We start from the raw sequence: 21,801 nt of genomic DNA, 5'->3' as shown, positions 1-21,801 counted from the left end.
GCAGAAATTCATCATTGAATTTGTGGTATTTTATTTGGAATTTTATTTTCCTCACAAAACTCGAGTTCTTATTTAAAGAAAAAAGTTGGAACACATACTTTCAATCCTAACTTTTCCCTGCCTCATTCAGAGTTGCTGCCTGGACGGAAACGTATCTGTTCGCAGTGTCTGGCAAATTGACTACTCTCACAAAGAATACTCTCATGTGTCTTCTTCCAGGTCGAGAAAACTACTTCTATTTTCATCTCGATGGAGAATGAGCTCCATTATGGTTTCAAATTGAAATCATGCGGATGGGTGTAAATGGAATTTGAAGGTTAAAGTGTTTTCTTTAGCCTTCTTAATATAGCTAATATGATAGAAGCTTATTAGATTGAGTTGGAGGAGAGGTGAGCGGCGCCTCGTATCTGGCTGCACACAGGAACTCTCTGTTTGGGGGATAATATGAAGCTTTAAACAAGCTAAATCAAGGTCTCCAGACCTATGATGCGAATGTGCACATGTCCCAGAGCACATGCTCTCAAGCCTTTTCTTAAAAACACAGGGCATTCTCTTTTATTAGAGTTATCATAATTGCCACCCTCGCAACATTTTCTTCTCCCATGTTTCTTGTGTTTGTTCGTGTCCCCATTTCTTCTCTCTTCTCTTCTGTTCTCTACTTTTCGCTGTTCTCTTTGGCAATGTGTTTGGCCTATGACGGCCCAGAGGCAGCCATGCTGTCTTCTTCACTCAGTCGGCTGTTTCTGCCCTGACCCTGCTCTACTCAGAACACACACGCTCCGTCCTCTATGTCTTGTCTCTTTTATGCTGTCCCTTGTTTTTCACATCATTCCTGTCTTCAGACCTCCTCCCTTTTTTTTTTCTTTTTTTTGCTCTGACCCCTATCTGCTGTCCAGTCAAGAGCAATGTCTATTAAAGAAACTCGATGCAGACAAATACATTAAGACGCAAGCTGGAAAGTCATCTCTCTGTTCTCTCTTTGCTCTCTTTTCTCTCTCTCTCTTTTTTTTAAAATTCCCAATCGCTCCATCTTTCTGTAATGAACATTCCCTTGGTTTTTATGTGGAACTGCTGGCAGGAAAATGAGAGCAGTCATGGATCAAAAATCAGCGTTTTAAAAGCTAGACTGCCAGTGATGGAGCTCAAACGCAGACAGATGAACTTTGCTGACATGTGGCAGCGAAGAAAAAATACGTAGCTTAGTTCTGTGACACAAAAGGACACAATCAGCTGTTACCGCTTAGAAATGTTCGAACAATTACAAGAACTTTCTTGAGGTGCCGTATGATTTTTAAGTGAGGGGGATAGTACGACATAATCTTTCCGTACAGTAGAGTCTTAGTGCACAGTGTTTGTTTTGTCTTTTTATTTAACAATCATCATTTCTCTTTCTCTATGCTAATGTAAGTGCCATTGTTCTTTCAACAATGACAATAATATCCCTATGGTTCCAACACTATTGTTTTTTTTTATTATTATTATTATTTTTGAAACCCCAGCCTTCCTAAAAACAAGACTGGAGCATTGGGAATTTAACTTGAGACAGAGTGACTTCCTGATTGTTTTGCTTGTAGCATTATTGCTAGGCTTTTTAAGCATGGCAGAGTGACCCACTTATATTGTATCGAGTCGCGGTTGGTATTGTCGACTTGGAAAGACCTTTATGAACACCCAACAAAAGCCAGATACTGGGCTGTGAGTGCTCTGGTGGCTTTTTCTTTCAAGACATTTTCTACTGTCCTGATTTCAGAATTGGGGGCTCCAAGGGCCTGAGGATACGTACGGAGACTAACTTACACATATCCTCCTTTAAAGAAATCTGCTAGCTTCATTTTGTTGATCGCAACAGCGATGAGAATCGAGAGAGGAATAATTCTGGACTTTTGAAGTGAGGAGGTCCTTGTAAAAGACTACTAGGAATTTAATAATAATCTGCAGTAGATAATAAATCTATTGGCTTCTGAAAACAAACACGGAGAAAGAAAATATACAACATTTGCTCATATCAAATATTTTGATCAGGATAGATGGCGATACATATTTAAATATTATTTTTAGTTGTTTCCGTCATATTGTGAGCTCAGTATTTGAAACGCGCGATATCATGGGGTGGGGCTTGCTTTGCTTTTGTGGTTTTAATTTTAAGTATAAAAAATAGAATGCAACAAATCTGTTCATTCTTTAGTTACTTTTTTCCTGCACATTCAGTATTTTAGAATAAAAATCTAATGACCACATTTTCATAGCTGTCATCTGGTGGAAACATCTAATCACCAATACATGCAAGGAACCTCCTGAACCAACTAAACTGTATTTACGATATAAAGAGAGTTATCTGATGCATGTATGATATTAATCACTTATAACCTTCAAAGCTGGCGGCTGGGAAGTTTGATTACATCAACATGACTGCAGACCTGAAATCAAAGACTGTGTTCATTCTAAGGTAGGCTGTAGCAGAGTCTGAGTGTAATATTGAACCAATTTCAGATGGACTGAACAATATTAAACATAAAGAGACAAAATACAAAAAAAAAAAAAAAATTGTTTTGGAATAGCTGCCCAATTCATTTACCCGGTGGGGAGTGTCCTTGATTTTAGCAGTCCTGCTGAGACAGTGGAGCATTGCTTGGAAATCACTTTTCTATCAGAGTGCACAACACGCAGAGCTCTAGTTATCTTACCTCTCCATACGACTGTGGAAGCAAGCGGAGATGGGGTGCTAAAGGTTGCTTGCCTAAGTGTGCTCCCTTCTTTGTCTGAATACGATTAGAGGTGTGCAGCAAAATCATAGGAGCGTTTCAGGAGCAGGGTACAGATGCCCCCCAAGAGAGATGCTGTGCATTGTGGGTAGCCTGATGGCTCAATCTTTGCAGTAAAAAAACAAAACAAAACAAACAAAAAAAAAACAAAAAAACAAGAGAGGCAGTCCGTACCTGCTACCCGCTTGTCTTGTTGAAGGCCTGGCTTGTCAAGCTGAAGCAGAGAGAAAAAGGAGGGAGAGACATGCTGTGATCCAAAGCCACACTTGTCATTCTCATCACATCAGCTGCCATGTTAATTGTGATTGCAGTCGCATCTCTCTCTTTTTTCTTTTCTTCTTTTGTTTCATTTTCCTCCCTTTTCATGTATATTTGAGGTTTTGGGTTAGCTAATCAGCCAAAAATTAAGAGTCACAGTAATTAGTGGTCGTTGAATTCCAGCAGAAGGCAAAGATTCCTCCTAGCACAAAGAAGGAATGGCACTCTTAACGCAACATTCACATTCTGTTTATAAAATATGAATTCAGTTCTAAACCTGTAGGACCCTAGCTGAATTTCTTTTTTGTTTTTCCTTTTTCCTGTCTCCTCCTACTGTCCTTGTCTCGGCTGCATTGTGTCCTCAAGTCATGTGTCTGTTCTGCGAAACCTTTTTTTTTTTTTTTTTTGTTCCTTTTTTTTTTGTTGTTGTTGTGTGATCGACATATTTTTTAATACTGCAGAAATAAAGAATTTAAAAGTGATTTCTGTTCTACTTTTTGTTTCTTTTGCAGGAGATAAAGAGCATTAAAAGTAAGCTACGGTCCAAACTCTGTTGTTTTTTGTTTTGTTTTCTGAGCAAAGGCATGCCTGGCTTGATTTGCAATCACCCTCGCTTTTGCTTGATTTTGGTTTCCCATAGTTTGCTTCATAAGGTCATGAGGAAACAGCATCTAACACAGCACTACCCGTAACAATGATTCCTCCAGCTCTGTCTCATTTGAAAAGCATTAAGGCTTTGGCAAAGACCCCCATGTTTCTTTCGTCCTTCCTTTTTTTTTTTTTTAAACGTACGATGTTATGTTCGGTCAACTCATCAGTTCGAAATATCTGTCACATGTTCTATTGTCTGACAGTGAGGCTAGCGTGTTGTCCCAGCAGTGGCATTGTAAGCGCATAATTTGCTTTCCACAATAATGCAGAAGACGTTGCTAATCTGAGACTAGCGCTCAGATAGGTAATTGGTTAAGGCCACTTAATAGTGGATTTAAGAGGATATTTGAGCGCTTGAGCCCCGCAAAGCTATTAAGCTACTTAGATGAGCGTGTGATTGTCGTCTGTCAATCAGCTAAAAAAACATGGAGGCCAAAAAAAAAAAAATGTATAAAAATGGAAAAAAAAAAAAAAAAAAAAAAAAGGAGGGTGTCGGCGGTGTTTCCATTTCTCAAGACAGAGCAACCCCGGCGCATCTTAAATCTTACATGAGAAACGCAAACTGACCTCTTCCCCTTCTTTTCACCACTGCGGCCCCGAACCCCTTTTCCCTTCTCAAGCACAAAATGTGTTTTGAAGCATGACATTATTTCAACTCTGATTCACGCCACTTTTTTTCTGTTGTTTATTTTTAGTTTGAGGCTGTCGTCGTAGCCAAGTAGTGTCTTCTTTTCGTTGTGGGTCTTTTTTGTTATTCTTGCTGTCATGAGGTATGCGTTCTGCATGAAAATAAATGCAGCTTTGTTAGTGGGAGCTGTGTTGTACTCACTGGTAACACAAAGAGCTCCAAACATGGGTCCCTAACCATTGTGGCCTGTTTTTGTTTTTATTGCTTTTTTTATCTTCTTCATTAACATTTAGATGTGGTAATGACCTCATTAGGGGACAAAAACATACAGACTAATGTATTTTTAATAGCTATGTCTCAAAACATGCCACAACAGTAGCGCTAGCTGTAAACTTCTGAGAAATTTTCTCACTTTGTTGAAATAAATTACGGTTATTGACACTTTTTCTTTCCCTCCCCCCCCTCTCTCTTTTTTGCTTCCTCCAGACTCCCGGCCCTTGCCTGACGTAGCCATGACTGGCAAGTGCACCCGGGAGTGCAACGAGTACGGCCACTCGGACTCCTGCTGGATGCCTGTGCGCACGTCGCCCGAGCGACGGCCGTCCAAGTCAACCACCAACCCCCAACAACAACCAAAGCTTTCCACTTTCATGACCGGCAATGGCAGCAGCGGGAGCAGTAGCAGCAGCGGCAGCGCGGAGCAGCCGGGCAGCCAAGAGACCCTCGCCATGGCCGCCATGGCCAACGGAGACCCCACCACCACGCACATGATGGGAGACCGCAACCGCAACTTGCTCAACAAGAAGATGGCCTCCTCCTCTTCTTCTTACGAGGCCTTCGGCTCGCCTTCCTACGGCTCGCCGGGAGGCGGCGAGGAGATGCTGGGCCACCCTACCGAGGAGATCCCCCTCGCGCCAACCGGAGAGTACAAGCCCACGTCGTGTGGCACGCTGACACGACGGGAGGTGTACCTGTAAGCTCGGAGTCTTACCATAAAACCGGTGGCATTCAAAACCCGTTGCGAACGACAGTCACTTACCCATAATTGTTGCAGTTACAGAAGTTTTTTTTTTTTTTTCCAGCCACCCGAACGCCAACTAAAACTTCCCCAGAGACGTTACAGCTACTCCTTGACAAAACATCTAAGTGGACATGTAAACACAACAGTTTTACAAAGTGCTATTTCTGGCCATGACCTGGCAGAGAAGAGGAGGAGGAACTAATGGCAAGTCTCGCTGTTTGGAGACAGTCTGCTGCCTGATAGTCAATCTGTAAAGTTAAACAACTCATTTTAGATATACAGCACACGCATGACTACCCTACAGAAGTAACTGTTGTTTTTAAAGATAACGCTGTAAAAAAAAATACGCCCGTTTCGTTCATTGCCCTCGTCTGTTCTTTTCTGGAATCAGAACCGTTCTCGCAGACTGTTTTGACTTTGGAATCTGCCTCGATTTGGCCTTCTTTTTTTTTACAGTCCAGAATAGTCTGGCCAAGATGCCATTTTATCTAAACAAAGTGACTGGACTCTTTCACCATCAGCCATCTTTTGAGTTTGTACTGAACTTCCAAGCCAAGACGTGGCTGAATTTGAATATTACAAGGGACCGAAAAGACTAAGCTTTAAAAAAAACTGACCTCTTCAGGATATGGAAACCTGGTTTAGAAGCCAATAGACTTTTCCTGGCTTGGACTGCAGCTCCACTCGAGAGACAAATGATGAACCTTTGATGACCAGCCGCGTGAGAACCTTGCGCAAGTGTCGCTCGTTGTAAATAAGCGTCGGAAGCTAGCAACAGAGCTCGTGGCTCTGGTGCCCGACTTTTGCCCTGCTACCTTTAGTAAGTCTTTTTATTTTGTCTTTTGATTGGCAAGATTGAGACAAAAGCCCATCCCGAGAAATGCAAGATACTTTACGTCTACAATCACATTCCCTGGAGAAGCATGGCTTATTATCTGATCACCTTAGTAAGAAGAGCGTACAAATTGGTGTTTAACTGTGTTTCCTGGTGGCAACTTGGGTTAAGCACAGTGTTCTGGCAAGAGATTAAAAATCTTCAGGTGCAGTTCAAATTTGTAGATATTGGGAGACTGAAAAGCATACCCATGGCTGAGTTGTCGTCGGAAAAGTTGCAAAGAAAGACATGTCTTACTTTCATTTGTGTGCGTGCGTGTGTGTGTGTGTGTGTTAGGACTGAGCAATAAATACCATGACATAAGTGTGACCAATACCTTATTTTCCACTCTTCTTTCAAAAGCCTTCTAGATGACATCGATGCCCATATTCTGGAATCCTTTAAGCACTTATAGCTGTTGCTTTTTTTAATTTTTATTTTATTTTTTTAACCATGAATGTAAGAATCAGCTCAGTTAGGGAACAATCAAACAAACAAACAAAAAAAAAAGCAACAGTTTAGCATACATGTGGACAAATGTTTCTGTCGAAGTCAAACCAAAGCTTCGCGAATAGGATGAAGCATTACTCATAGGCGAAAAGCTTTCTCCGAGAACTTTGCTTCAAGTGCGCATTACTCGTTTTGTGAAGGAATGAGCGATAAGAATGTCATGTCTCAACTAAACCACCCATATAATCATTACACCAACTCTTTCTACACACAAATGTCATTGTTTAGATTTTGTGCCTCCTTGTGTACATTGTTTTTTTCTTTTCTTCTTTTTTTTTTCCAGCTGCAGTGGCACAAGTCTTACTGTAATTAAAAAGAGATGCAATGAAACTTTTTTTTTTTTTTTTTTTTTTTTGTATTTTAGCAAAAAAACCCTTTTTGGCTCAACCGGAGGTGCTTTTTCAGTTTTTTCTAAACACCCACTCCGGCAATCTATAGTCTGTAAGTACTACTCGTTGTTTGACAGAAAGTGCTCCTAATACTTATCAACTGTATACATGAATATTTACTTTTTACTGCACGTTTAATGGCAACTTACTTCACTTACAAAGGACAGACGATGAAAATAAATAAATAAATAAATAAATAAAAACTGTAAAAGAAAATGTATTAAAAAAAAACAGACAAAAACGTTTCTCTTGTAAACAGAAGCCCATCTTGTTGCTTGCATTTTACCCATGTAATGCGACTTTGTACACTAATCAAGACTGAACTGTTGATTTTGATATTTTTTTCTCCACCCATTACCAAGTTTTATCATCGCCTCATGTCACATATACTTTAAATGATTTGTTTTCTTTTGTATCGGCTGTATACCATTAGGATAGTCAATTTCTCATGTATTTTTTATTGTTTTAGTCACTTCCAATGTCACACAGTTGCAGATAAAATTGTGGAAATGATCATGACGATGTACTGTGTTTCACTTTTTTTTTTGTTTTCCTCCTTTATTTGGCGCCACGTTGTATATTTAGAGTGCTTCTGAAAAAAAGGGGACAAAAAAACAAAACAAACAAAAAAAACTGAGTGAATGCAAATATGCAATTGTGCCTTTTTATACCAATTGGTATGATTAAATGTTGGTCTGAAACGGTGCAGGAATGATCACACTGACTAGTAGATGGGAGCACTGAAAAGCACTGAAAGTCATCTGCATATTAGATGAAATCCCATGATGTCAAAGATTTTTTATTTTTTATTTTTTTTTTTGCTTTTGAAAGGATGACTAGTCAAATGTCAGTGAGCCTGTAAGGTCTAATAATTTAAATGATTTCTCTTCACTGGGGGTCAGTTATCTTGTTGAAATACCAATTTCCTAGTGCATCCTTTGTGCATTACTGAATGAATACAGGTACAGGTGAAAAGTTGCTTGTTGGTGGAAATGATCTATTGGATTTTTTTTATTTTTTATTTTTTTTGGTCGTGTTCCGCTCATGTACATCTGTGACAACAGAGGTCAAGTAACCTTTTTTGTGCATGAAACAAAAGCCCTGAAAGATAGAGATAGCTGGGAAGGAAAAAAAAAAAACGAAAAAAATAAAAGACATTTGACTGCTCAAAAGTCGTGGGGAGATAAAAATGCAAATGTGACAGTTTACTAGGAGGCATAGATAGGAAGATGGGGGGGGGAAGAATTGCCCTGCCAGAATGCACACCTCAGGACGTGTTGTGAGGAAAAAGTACAGGCACAGAGTTACAGAGTTTGCATATCTAGAGATTATGGTAAGGAAACCCTGATCTACAAATGAGTATGCTGGAGGGCTCCCTATGATGTTGCAAAGTGATGCCTTTCTTTTTTTTTTTTTTCCTACTTCAACATCAGATAAAGTGGAAACAGAGACTCTTACAGGGAGTAAACGAAAAGACATGAAAGAAAGATTGCCTTACAAGAACAACGACATCGAACACAATCTACTCTACATCTTTTCTGAGAAATGATAGGCTCAACGGGTTGTTTCTTTCTCTCTCTCTCTCTCTCTCTCTTTCTCTCTCTTTGATACACCAAGGCGATGGACACCGAACCCCACATGAGAGCAGGTGCTGCGATTCTTTAACACGTGACAGAAAGTGTGAAACTTGCCTTCCTGAGGTGTGCGTTCGGTGGGTACTCTCGTCTCTACTGAAAACAAAAGAAAAAAAGAAAAAAAAAAAAAACATTCACATGCGTGTAAAGAGATTTGTAATATTACCCATTACTATTTGTCCTGCAACATGGATGTTGATGTAGAGAAATTTGAGGAACAAATTTATCATCGTTTAATATGAGTCACTATGCACGCAGCTTAGCTGAACATGGCAAAGTGTATTGAACGCAAGTCCACTTCTATTTATGAGATATTTTACATAATTTAATTTGCTTTTGTACAGGTTTGTGTAAATAAATTGCTTGTCATTTTTGTCTCTGCAGAAATTAAAATATAATATGTTAAAACTGTTGCGTGCAATTCTTTCGCTGCTTCGGTGTCTTGCTGTGTGTGTGTGTGTGTGTTTTTTTTGTTTTGTTTTGTTTTTAATGCACCTTTTTAATGCAATGTTGTATGAGTTTTACTAGCCACAGCCAGGTGTGATTACTGTTGGACCTGTGTAATCAAAAACTTTAAACGGAATATCTAACATAAAGTAGGCTAAAAGATATGAAAAAGAAACTTATCAAGTCCCTATAAAAATTAAGAAAAGACAAAATTCATTGACATCTACCAGTGAAAGGGTCTACTAAAACATTTCTAAGAAAGCACAGTGAGATTCATAATCCATAAACACATAAAATATGGAGCAGTGTTGTACCTTTTCAGTGAATGGCCAGGCCTTTCAAAATTACTCCAGCGGTACTTCAACAATTTATGTACGTCACAAGAAGCTCAGAAAAACATCTGGAGCCCTCGGGTCCATTTGCCGAGGGTCAGTGTTTTTCGATTCAATAATGAGATAGAGACATGGAAAAAATGGCATCCAAGATAAAACCACTGCTGACAGAAAACATACATTTGGGAAAATATTATATGAAGTGGCCTAGTCAAAGTCTGGGCTTAAATTTGACTGCGATTCTGTGGCATGACCTTCAAACGGTCATTCATTGTGAAAACTCTCACTTAAAACTGCCCTACAAATAGAAGTGTGGTGGCTGACTTCGCAAAAATCCCGTCTTTTAAAGGGACATTGGAAGTCGGTGCCTTTTCAGAGCACAAACAAGTGATTACGTTACCTTTAGCTGTTATAAAAATGCTGTACACAACAAACATGACTTTGTAATTTGACACTTCTCAAATAGCTCCCGGTCTTTACGACACTCCATTTTCAGCACGTCGTCACAACAATGCTTCTCATCGTCGACAACCGTTCTCAGGAGTGTTGGACTGAGACACACAGTTCTACCAGGTGTATGCTAACTGCTGCTGCCACTAGACTGGAAGGGGCGAGTGGGGAAGACGCGGCCTGGGGTGTTTTGTGAAGCAGAAGATACCCCCGGCTGACCCAAGTATCATTGCTGACCGGATCGAGCCTTTTATGCCCACAGCGTAGGGCCGTCTTCTGATGGCTACTTCCAGCAGAAAAGACATTTGACACTCTTAGGATCCAGCGATCCGAAGAGCGTTCTCCAGCAAGGTATGTGGGTTTAGTGGATTCCTCCAGAATTGTGTTTCTCGCTGTCAAGAGTTTTGCCTGGAAATAACAAGGATCTGAATTCAGTTAGAAGCACCCATGAACAGAAAAAGAAATAAATAAATACAACTGGTAATGTGATTGCGGGTGACGGTGTAAATACTAGTTACGTGGAAAATGTGCAGTACTGGTGTGCTTCGATATTACATATTTTGTAATGACTTTTGAAAATAGTTCTCGTAAATCAAGAAGACCGATTTAAATGCTGCAGTGGAAGTCAGACAGTTTTTCCTCCTCTGCTATTCAGGGAACCCCGTTGAAAGGTAATTCCCAAACTCATCTTCCTCTGTGTGATGTATATGTTTATGTTCTCATACTGTGCTTTTGCTGGGGTGAATGCAAAAAAAAAAAAAATCTGCCCTCATCTATATTTTAGTATCGATTTCCAATTTTCCATGTGGGTCTCAGTTGATGTATGAGGTGATTACCAGCTAGGTAATTACAGATTCATTCTAATCAATTCCACATACTCTGGTTCACAGCATACTGCAGCGTCTCCCACAGCTTAAGACTAATAATGGTATCATGTATATGTATGCTACACATTTTTAATTTGGGGGGAATAAAAGATTTTTCTTTTTTTTTTCTTTTTTTTTTTTAGCACAAGTCAGGAACTGTTGCTTACATCTAGATTGCACAAATGCAAAAAATGTGACAATTATTTGTTTTCTCACATTTGATCCGGAATAGATGTCACTTCTCAGCAAGATTGCATCCTGTTGATATGCAAATGGTTTCGCTCATCTTCAGGTTCATTTTGGAGAATTCTGAATTTGCTTGCTGCGGGATAATCAGCGGGTAGCATTCTTTTCTTTTGGTGGAAAGAGGGGGAATTAAGACAAATTAGAATGAATGTGAATGTAATTAATGTTTAGGCAATGCATACCAATCAACTGTTGTGAGCTTTATATATATATATATATATATATCATATATATATATATATATAAATAAAACAGCAGCTAAATATAATGAATGCCAGATAATGAGAATACGAAGCGGGATGCAAATATGACTTGATGCACTCATTAACTCGAGAAGTGTGAGCGTGTGTGTGTGTGTGTGTGTTTGAGGGGCGGGATGGTTCAGTCCTAGTGGCGACAGAAGAGTATAGCAACCATGGAGAAAGACTCTCAGCCCACTCTGTTGGAATAGGACATGTCACTTTTTTTATTTTATTTTATTATTTTTAAAGGCTCCTTATTTCTTAGGAAGTCACTCCCACATTTATGAAAATCAATTTGAAAAAAATGTAATAACCACCAAAATTAAAGTTTCGGGGGCACCAAGTGATTCCAATTTGTGTAATTTAACATGCAAATATCCTCATATTTCAGGGCCATAAAAATGATAAACACTGAAAGCACCAAACGTAAATATATCGTAATTAGGTGTTCAATCATTTTTCAGAGCAGACGAGTAATTTTTGAGAGCACCATTTGATAACAAAAACTTTATAGCCATGCCGCTCTAACATAAAGTGACGACCATATTTGTAAAACGATGATCCTGGAGTAATGGAGATATGTGGTAAATTATAGGCAAATTGAGCTCACCACAAAGAGCCCGTAGTTTTTCGGACGGGGTGTCGCTTTGTTAGGTTTCCAAGTTACTGCTTTCAGAATGCCAAGAAAATCGTCACTCAGTGATTCTTAATTTGAGTTTCTATCACTACTTCTGCCTTTTGGTGGTCACATTGTTCCTTCTTTGAATAATATTCAAATATTAAATTATAATAAACATCTGCTGTAATAAGCAATCAGCCAGTAAAATGTGTACACAGTTGGATTCTCCTATTAAGTTTTACCCTTTTTTTTTTTTTTTTTTTTAGAAACTAATTGTCTGGGGCACAAAATTGACAAAGCAAAATGAGTTGATTGGTTTTGCATCCACTTTGTTAGATGCTAGGCATGAGTACCTACTGCAATTAAGTGTCATGAGTAATCTCTTGCAGGGTCTGTAATGTTTGATTTACACTGCCAGGAGTCAGTGATGGCGGAGAAATCACCCTGTTATTTATTATCACCTTGCTAAACAACAAATCAAAACAGAAAAAAAAGACAGAAAAGCAAACTAAGGAAAAGCTCTGTGGAAAAATTTCTTTCATAAAACTTGTAGAATTTCAAAAGTTATTTTTGTCGTTCCACTGGATGTTTTTGTGCTTTTCCCATCCATTTTTTCGGTTGCCTCCGATGCTTTTTTTTTAGTTTTTTTAAAAATAATTTTTAAAGTTCTGCTTGATCTAAAACAAATGTAGAAGTTTAGCTATAAACCTCTGTTGGTGCAGCACACGTGACTGTATTGATTATAAATCTAGAGATTTCAGATGATTGTCCTTCCTGTTGAACAACTGACAGCATTTCAGTTATTACTCAATGTTCCGACCTTCTTTTGAGCACTTGGCTACCAATGCACGTTTTGAGCGTTTCAGAAAAAATATTCTACGTATTTGGGCAACTGTAGCTATAAAAACGGGGACATCTACTTGAGTGGGAAGAAACGGATCAACAGAGGTCAGTGTTGTCATTGCAATTTGAAAGACCGTCTTATAGACAGTTGACCTCATGACGTTGCATGATGTGCCAATCACTCTGGTAGAACGGCGTAAATCTGGACTCATCAATTGCTTCAATTGCTCCAGAGTCCAAACATCTCGCTAACTTGTAAATTGAAGGATTTTTCTCCAGCTAGCCTGACTGATTAGTGGTTTTCTTATGACTACACAGCTGTTCAGTCCCTATCCCTCAAGTTCCCTTCACATTGTCTTATTTTACTAGTAAACTTAGCCTTGAGTTCCACAGTTGCTGTTTTCTTTATTCCTTTGATTATTTCACTAATGTATAAGTGATCAGGATTTTTTTTTTTTTTTTCTGGCTACATTTCTTCCTTGAAGACAATGGCTGCCCGCTTTACTTCCCAGTATCAATGGGATGTGGTTGTCAGGATGATTGTTGAACAAATGAGAAGCTAGTGCATAAGTATCTGAAAAAAAGGATTTGGTCTCTCTGCAAGTTGCAAAGGAACATGCACCAAAATATCAGTGGAAGTGTCTTTGTGTATCTGTATGTAATATTGAGCCTGTATGAATAGTTATGTCCCTCTGAGGGCTGGAGAAAAAGCTGCATTACCTTTTAAAGTTGGTTGGTTGTCGAATTATAAGTCATGCCACAAAAAGAACAGTCCAAAAAAACAAAACAAAACAAACAAACAAACAAAAAAAAACACACACTCAAATTATTATGATAGTCGTATTAAGGATGAGTGTAGGCAAACGTTTGATCCGACCTATATCTGATGGATTTGGGGCTGACAGGCTTATAAAACTTGGAGGGTAGGACGATAAGATGGAAGCAGCTTTGATAGAGCACAGAGCACATGGTGGGTAGAAAGGATATAAAAAAAAAAATACTGTTCCCAAAGCTCAAATATGTGGAGCTAATTAATGAAATCATTGATCACCTCTATAGTATCAAACACAAAGCATGCCACTGTAATATAAATTCTAATTCCTTTTCATGCTCACTGGTGTGAAATAACGATTTAAAAATCACATCAGCACGGGGAATTCGACCATAAACCTTGGAGGAAACCGTTTGATATCCACAATTTATGACGTTTTTATTGTCTTTAAATTTTATTTTCCCGCACAACCGTGGGAAATGGCATCCGAGGAATAGCAGTTAGGGCTTTGTTAAATTGATTTCTATTTCATGTTTATTTTATGAATGCACAAAGGGAGTAAGAGCCAAGTTTTTTTTTTTTTTTTTTTTTTTTTTATGTGTTAGGGTAGGAACAAATAAACAAGTTCATGAGGAAACTCCTGCAATAACGCTGATTTAATTGTGATCACATAAATTCTCTCTGCGGTTTGTTTTTTTCCCAGCGATTGCACCCCCGAGGCCGCTGTCGTTGCAGGTAATTTTATTGCCTTTGCGGTGGAAATGGACACACGCGCCGTAAAGATTCCACCTGTGATCGCACGTTGCGAGCCAACGTCAACATTTCCAGATAATATTTCAGAATACATTTGTTATGGGATTACAGTTGTTGCGGTTGTATGGAATTTACTGAGCTTATCTAATTAAGTAATTGTTAGATTACAGGTCTAGCTGCAGATACAGAAGGACGGGTTTGTTAAGTGGATATAGAAGTAATTCAAGCTATAATAAAATGCTCTTTTCGGGGGGCTTTATTTTTTCTTTTGCTACTTAGTATTTATATCAAAAGAAGACCTCTTTCCATCTCATTCAAACGACTCAAGTGATGATCAAAAGAAAAACACGGCTTGTTGCTGGATGACCTCATCTTGATCATCATCCATGGAAACAGACTTGAGAGACTCCTTGAGGGTCCTCCTTAATGTCAGTGTACCAGGTGCGCTGAGTCTTCAGGCTTATTTTTCTTCGGTACTAGCGTTACCTTAAAACGGTGATTGGTTTTCGGCCTTCCTGTATGCGATTTCACTGTGCGGCTCATTTTATTTCTGCAAACCCATTCGATAAATTGAAAGCCTATTTTTGTCAATAACTCCATCACCAAATGAAAAAACGTTATACAGGCTAAACAGACAAAGACTGATGTTTTTTAACACCTTTGTTTCTTTTAATTGGGGAGGTTCCAACAGGTAATTAACACGCAACATTTAAAATTACATCAAACCAATTTAAAAAAAAGAAAAAGAAAAAAGAAAACCCTAATTTTAAAAACAAAAACTTGGGCGTTTAGTATCTTCTTAAATCTTATTTCCAAAAGGCACTTTTGCATGGATTTATGACCTTTGCTTTGCAGTGGGAAGCACACACTGTACAATAAAAAAGTATTTTGCCTTAAGGATGAAAGATTAGCCATGGCTATATTTTTAGCTAATTTTTTAAATGTTAGGCAACATGTCAAACCATAAAAATCTGACACTTGGGTGTCATGTGCAGCACTTCCAACCCGTATCGAGTTTTGCATATGTGTCGTAAACCAACATTGACTTGTGCTCACTTTTAAGGTAAATCTCCTTCATTCACACCTGTCCACCTTCCGACACGCTAACCGGTCACCCTGCTTCAAGAACTTCCACACTCTCCGCAGATTTACTCATTCCAGACCTCCACACAGACCGATACCCTGGGTTTCACTTCTCCTCCCTCGTGTTCATCCACTTACATCCATCGCTAAGCTTCTGCTCTCAGTACATATGCAATATTTACACATTCATCTTTCTCGCTCAGCTCTCGCCCTCATCCTCAAAGTGCTCCTGCTCCTACCCCCCCCGCCCGTCTCCAGAACCGGTCAGATCAAGATCATCACATTAATCATTGCTATTGTTGTCAATGAACTTTTCCTCTTGTGTCCTTACACTAATCTTGTATGTGGGTCAGAAACATGGCAATAAATAAATAAATAAATAAATAAATAAATAAATAAATCCAAAACAATTTTGACGTTGTAAAAGTAGCATTTCAATTTTCATAAAAATGTCTATAAGCACTTATCCTCAGCTAAATAACTAGCAAGTCACTTTCACTTTTACATATTTACTTAGCTACATGTAAACTTGGCAATGAGGAGAAAAATCAAGGAGTGGATTCACAGAGTGGAGGTTTGACTGATCTCTTTTCAGTGCACCCAGGTCGGCTGTTATTAACCACCAGACTCCCCATGACCCCTGCCGCTGTATGATAGATTTCCCACAATGACTTGCAGCAACAAATAAGCCAATGATGTGATCCTTCGCCAAGCATGAGGTATGAACGCTCGCTAGTTGTGAGGCCAAACAAACTGCAGTGCAACGGGCGAATGTACTCTCAACCATTAATCACACATCAGTTGAGAGTTGAATGCACACAAATTTATATGTACTAGATTTATGTGGCAGAAGCAATTTGACAAAAATCCATACAGGTCTTAGTAGTTGGAGCCAGGCTGTGATTAATGAGAAGTACTTACATAAGAGAAAGTGAGCGTGTGAGAAGAAAATGGAGGGACAGAGCTGGAGGAGGCAGAGAAATGACAAATGTATGGTGGCAAGCTGTAAGAGAAAGAGATTGAGAAAAAGGTGACTTGTTGATTGACTATCAAAAACCCAACGCCCGTCTAACACCTTGCATCCAGACTTTTTACTCTAAAAGAAAAACAACTACTGACAAATGATGCGGTTACTCGCTGTGGCTTAAGTCTCCGTCACAAAGGTTTAGGAAAAAAAAAAAAAAAACTAAAAATGCAAAATTCGTGGAGGAGATATTGGCATAAGTCTTTGCAAATGTCTGTTTCTCAAAAACGACAAGAAAAAAAAAAAAAAACCTACTTGCGATGTAGAATCTTTCGATATTAGGCGGTTGTATAATTGAATATTCTCCCAACGTGTGCTCAATGTTCTCAAAAGGAAAACGGTACGATAGATTCAGGCCTTAGGAAACTGCTGGTTCTTCTGAAAAGCTTTGATTTTTCTAAAAAGAATAATTTCAGCTCTCCAAATTAAGTGGCGAGTGCAATTTGCAGGAGTCTCTTTTGATCCCCCGGAGTTGGGTCTTTTGTTCACACGGATAGAAACGGTTTGGTGCCGTCACTGTCCCCGGCACCGCTTGCAAAGTTCATTCACAGCATCTATTACTGCAGGCAATAGATCAATAACCGCTTACATGAAAGAATAAAGCAGTTAATAACAAAATACAAGCCTAACTGGTTAAGCAATTACTTTCATACTCCCCTTAAAACCGCCACAGATTTAATGTATGTTTTGGTCTGGCCTCAGTCAGCAAAACTAAATAAAAAAAATGTATTTGTATATGCAATGGAGAGACAACATTTTCCATAGAGTATTTACAAGCCTAGCTAAGACTAAAATGTCGCCACATTTTTGAGAGTACGTTGATTAGCTGCTCTTTAGATTGTGTCCGTCAATCCACTGATTAACACAGAATTCACATTTGACATTTATAGTAATTACAATATCAAAAACTATCTTTCGGCTTTCAACAAAACATTTATTCTGTGTTAGGCTGCTAAACATTTTAATATCCTGAATGTATGCACATATATAGATAATGTATTCACTAATGAAATACAGTAAATGATGGTACTGTCAATCAATAAAGCCTTGAGCCTGAACAGGATACTTTTAACATACCAAAATCGTGTATGCGGTATTAATACGGACACGGTAACATATTTTTTTGTTTGTTTGTTTGCTTTGTCCTTTTAAAGCTAGAAGAACTTTTTATTTAGTAATTCATAACACCCCAGAAAAGACTGGCATAAGACAAAGTACGTGAGGAAAAAGGACCACGTGCTGCATACTGTTAGGTGCGGTCAAGGATCTGTGATGCTGTGGGCCTATTGGTCATTCAAAGCTTCCTTGGAACTTTCTTAGTGTGTACAAGATTGTCATAATGTGTGTATGTGTGTTTTTTTTTAAACACCAAGATATTTTAAATACAAACTGGTTACCACTGAAAGTGGGTTTTATAGTTTTTTTTTTGTTGTTTTTTTTTTCATGGGATCTTGATACAAAACCACACAGAAATGGTTCAGCAGACACACACTCAGCCTCCTATGGAGGCATTCTCAGTTTCCAGACCTAATGAAAACCTGTGGGATCAGAAGGCACACATTTTGTTTAAAATCAAGAACTGCAACTATCAGTAACTGTACGGCTTTAAATAATTGATTTTGATTTCCAGATGGAAATGAGAGGCATGGCTCTGTAAAGCATGTTTCATTTTCACTCGTCTGCATATATATATATATATATATATATATATATATATATATATATATATATATTATTTATTTATTTATTTATTTTTTTTGTGCTACGAGGCAAAGAGTTTATTTTTTCCCTTTTCCTGACACGGACACTCAGATGTGTATCAGTTTTTGCGTTTGCTTCGCGCTGAAAGTTTCCTTATGGTAAACATCCTCATAGGGATCATAGATGGCATATGAGTCATAAAGTGATTAAAACACAAAACCAGGCTGGGCGGCAATGTTCCACTACTAACACATTGGCAGTGGGAGTCGTATTTCATCTCTGCCCTTTTTCACATGCGCATTTATGTTTTTGAAATTGCTTTTATTCACTCGTGTGCTCTTTCTCCTATGAAACATTTGCCAGCAGAATAAACAACAAAAAAAAAAAAAGGTGCATCACCTCAGCAAGTGCCCGAGACTACATGACTGAACACAAACCCTGCAGACTTACAGGTCACACCAACCTCACATCTGGACTTGCTCTTCTTGGTTTTTCCTTTTTTTATTTTACGTCTTAAGGTTTTCCTTCCAAGCAAAAAATGTTCTGTACCGACAAAAGGAAGACAGAAAAAGAGCAAAAGATAGCACGCAGAAGGAGAGTTGGTTTTGCTCCACCCCTCACACTGTAAGCATGAACACGGTAACAGCCATAAAAGAGGAATATTTCTTTATAAATAATTATTATTTTCAAATAAATATTTTCCATATAAGCATATAATGTGTAGAGCAACTGGGTGTGATTGCTGAGAACACAATTATAATTGCTGCCTCCTTTTGTATGTTAAAAAAACCAACTTGTTGTTATTTCACTTAGTCTGACTTCAATGGCAGATCACGAATGCAGGCTTTGACTCAACTGTGGTTGTTTTATATTGACCTTACACTACAGTGTAGGTGTATGCGTGTGTGTGTGTGTATGTGTGTGTGTCTAATCGCCTGACTCACCCTGTGGCTCAAGGCCAGAGTGCATCACAGCTTTATTCCATTCTGACACAGTGATGGACACCAAGCCATTTCCGTCCCGCTGTGCCCAGCAAGTTCTGCCATTAAAACAAAGGAAAGCACCAAGCAGCCAAAACGAATGGTGGTAATTTAGAACTTTTTAGTAAGTTTTGCTCAGAGGCAGCACCGAGTTCTCAAAGGCATTTTTCTGAGCACATAGAAGAACATGGGGAGACTGAAAATAAATACAGTAATTTGATGTTACGGGAAGGCCATCTTTGATCCAGAAATTCACTGAAAACCTAGCTAGAGACTGGAATTGCCCAACTTCCATCTATTCCCTCAAACTCAGAACTCTAGAATATAATAGAATAAAATAGAATAGAATATAAATATTGTTCCACAGTGTGGAAATTCAAGTGTAATAGCAGTAAGGTCACAGGACATGGGGTGTAGTGTCACATAAAGATAAAAGTATTAAGTAGTACGGTTTAGTTTAAACACAGACTAAAATCGGCCACAGATTGTATTTTTCTTCTTTATTTACAAATCTATTAAAAACCAATGATCTCAAAATCAGCTTAGTAGAAAATTACATTAGATTTTTTTTGTGTTTGTTTTCTAACAAAATATGAAAACATAAAGCATTGTCTTTCTTTGCATGCTGCCTCTCTTCACAAGGTAATCCGTGTGCACATTTAAAGTGACCCAAACAGGTTGACCCAAATTAGCAAATGAACTGAGCTCTTTACTTTCACGTATTGATCCTCACAGTGATCTTTTAAGTCTGCCGCTGGTCCAACCAGCAGCTTTTGGTTTACATGCATACCAAAGTAACACAGCTCACGATTCTTCCCCAGCATTTAATAATTTAATGTACTCATGTTTAGTAAAGGGCGCTGACACATGCCTCAATTGGACGTCTCAGTCAGCGATGGAGTGATTTTTAAGAGTCGTCGTCGTTCTGTCCGTGTCTGGTCACGCATCCCCACTGCTATCCAAGCTAAAATAATTAGCCAATTTCAGCCTGTGCTAAGATCAATAGAATTGGCTGTCCATGCAGTCGAATGCAATTAACAGAATGAAGAAACAAAAACTAAAAGCCACCTTTCTTTCAGAAAGAAGGTTCCTTCATGCTGTTTATTTCTTTAAGTTGTACATTTTTAACCCTTTGGGTCCGACGGGAGCATTTCTCAGACTGGGGAAAAAAAAAAAAAAGAATATTGCAACATAGAATGAAACAGTTATTTCTGCATCCATTATGACAAAGTTCGCACTTCAAAGTTCCATGATACATTAGGTTCTCTGTATACTCAATCACCATGCATGTATTTACATAAAATCCACATCTGATCCCTCTGGTTGCAAAAAAAATAGTATGCAACATGTTGTAAAGGTTGCTGAATGTGATTTGATTACATTTTCTTTTTCCTTTTTTTTTCTTTTGAAAGCTTGTGGCACATCCAGGTAAAGCAACAGAAATCGGGTTTCGTCTTTGCAGAAATCACCACAGTCTGTTTTTACACAAAAGAGTTTTGAGTGAATGCCAGTAATGGCTGTGCCCATGATTATCAGTTGTACTTTTTCAAGAGCACTGTTTGACTGTCCTGTAATCATGTCTTTAAAAGCTTGCTCTCAACAGATCAATTTTTGCAAGAAATTGATCTGTTTTATCAATTTAACTACATGGAATCTAAAAACAGTTTTCTTGGAATAATGACATGATGGTAGCTCAAGAGGAGGAAAACATGGGTCACTATGAAGGTATATATTTTTTTCACATCATCATTCCCACTGTTTTAATTAGATGCCACAGAAAGGGCTGAGGTGTCCAATGGATTCTCTTGTATGGGCATAGTGTAGGGCACCACTTCCCCCTCCTCACCTGATACTGTGCACTACTGATCAGCTGCCTGAAAGAGTGCATATAAGAGAAAACCTATAAGAGAAAAAAACACCGTGGCTAGAAGCTGCCAAAGCCTTGTGGAACAATATGTTGTGTTCCAATAACATGAACTATAACTTATTACATTTCAAAACGTTAAGTTTGGGGTGGGGAGGACACAAGATAGGGCATCATCGAAAGAAAACTGTGGCCACAGACACTTTCTTCAAATAAAACTAAACTATTTGACAGGTGGATAAAATTCAGAACAGTTCCAAATACTACTCAATTTTTAGCTCCAGGTCTTCAGTTATTAGCACTACTTTGAGAATTGAGAGTGCTTGCCCTGATTTATGTGCAGAACTTCTCCACGTAAATCTGTTTCTAGCATCGTTGTCCTGAACTTTGATGACCTTTTGTTTTGGTGGGTTGAGTTGTTCAGAGCCAACATTGTAGCTATTAGCTGTAGTTTTGAAAGTTCACGCCGTCCCCACCGTGACTGCACCAGACTGCAGTAAAAGCATTGTTGTTACAGCAATCAGATGAGTGATTGCTGTTATGACAATGGTTTCTGGACTTACCAGTAATATTTTACTGAGTGGTCACATGGTGAATCACTTACTTTATAAGTAGGATTAGAACAAACCTCATGTATTTGGAATTTGATCATATCTGCAGACAGTATTGGAATTGACTGGACTGAGAAGAAATTTGATAAAACAGGATGTTTTGCAATCTTTTTTTTTATAACTGTATATTTTTTATGAATGGCTCATTTAATAAGCCTCATCCAGGCTAACTGTAAGCTACAAGGATCATAAGGCCACCTTGATTACTTCCCCTTCTGTCTACGGGAAGAAAGAGGAGCTG

The 21,801-nt window shown here is 38.5% G+C and overlaps 1 protein-coding gene and 1 long non-coding RNA gene across 7 annotated transcripts in view; one reads left to right on the top strand and one right to left on the bottom strand.

Moving 5' to 3' along the window:
* Positions 1-8,835, top strand: part of pcdh7b (protocadherin 7b) — a 141,293-nt gene extending 132,458 nt beyond the window's left edge. For 2 of the 6 annotated variants that reach the window (XM_007551336.2, XM_007551335.2), the window contains exons 3-4: positions 3,533-3,551; positions 4,786-4,875. In XM_007551336.2, the coding sequence (XP_007551398.1) occupies positions 3,533-3,549 (17 nt within the window). In that variant the 3' untranslated portion in view covers positions 3,550-3,551; positions 4,786-4,875. Of the gene's footprint in view, positions 1-3,532; positions 3,552-4,785 lie in introns of all 6 variants that reach the window. The other 4 variants (XM_007551333.2, XM_007551332.2, XM_007551334.2 and 1 more) reach the window with 3 other exon arrangements.
* Positions 809-19,140, bottom strand: LOC107836143 (uncharacterized). The gene is made up of 4 exons (XR_001661996.1): positions 19,050-19,140; positions 16,302-16,383; positions 10,176-10,364; positions 809-2,976 (listed from the first exon to the last, which is right to left on the bottom strand). It is a non-coding gene; the product is annotated as an uncharacterized LOC107836143 (long non-coding RNA).
* Between the last annotated feature and the right edge of the window lie 2,661 nt (positions 19,141-21,801).

This window comes from Poecilia formosa, unplaced genomic scaffold (genome assembly GCF_000485575.1).
Source record: "Poecilia formosa unplaced genomic scaffold, Poecilia_formosa-5.1.2 Scaffold41, whole genome shotgun sequence".
Classification (NCBI taxonomy): Eukaryota; Metazoa; Chordata; class Actinopteri; order Cyprinodontiformes; family Poeciliidae; genus Poecilia; species Poecilia formosa.
Note: the sequence above shows the minus strand (reverse complement) of the source record. Positions and strands in the feature narration are given on the sequence as shown.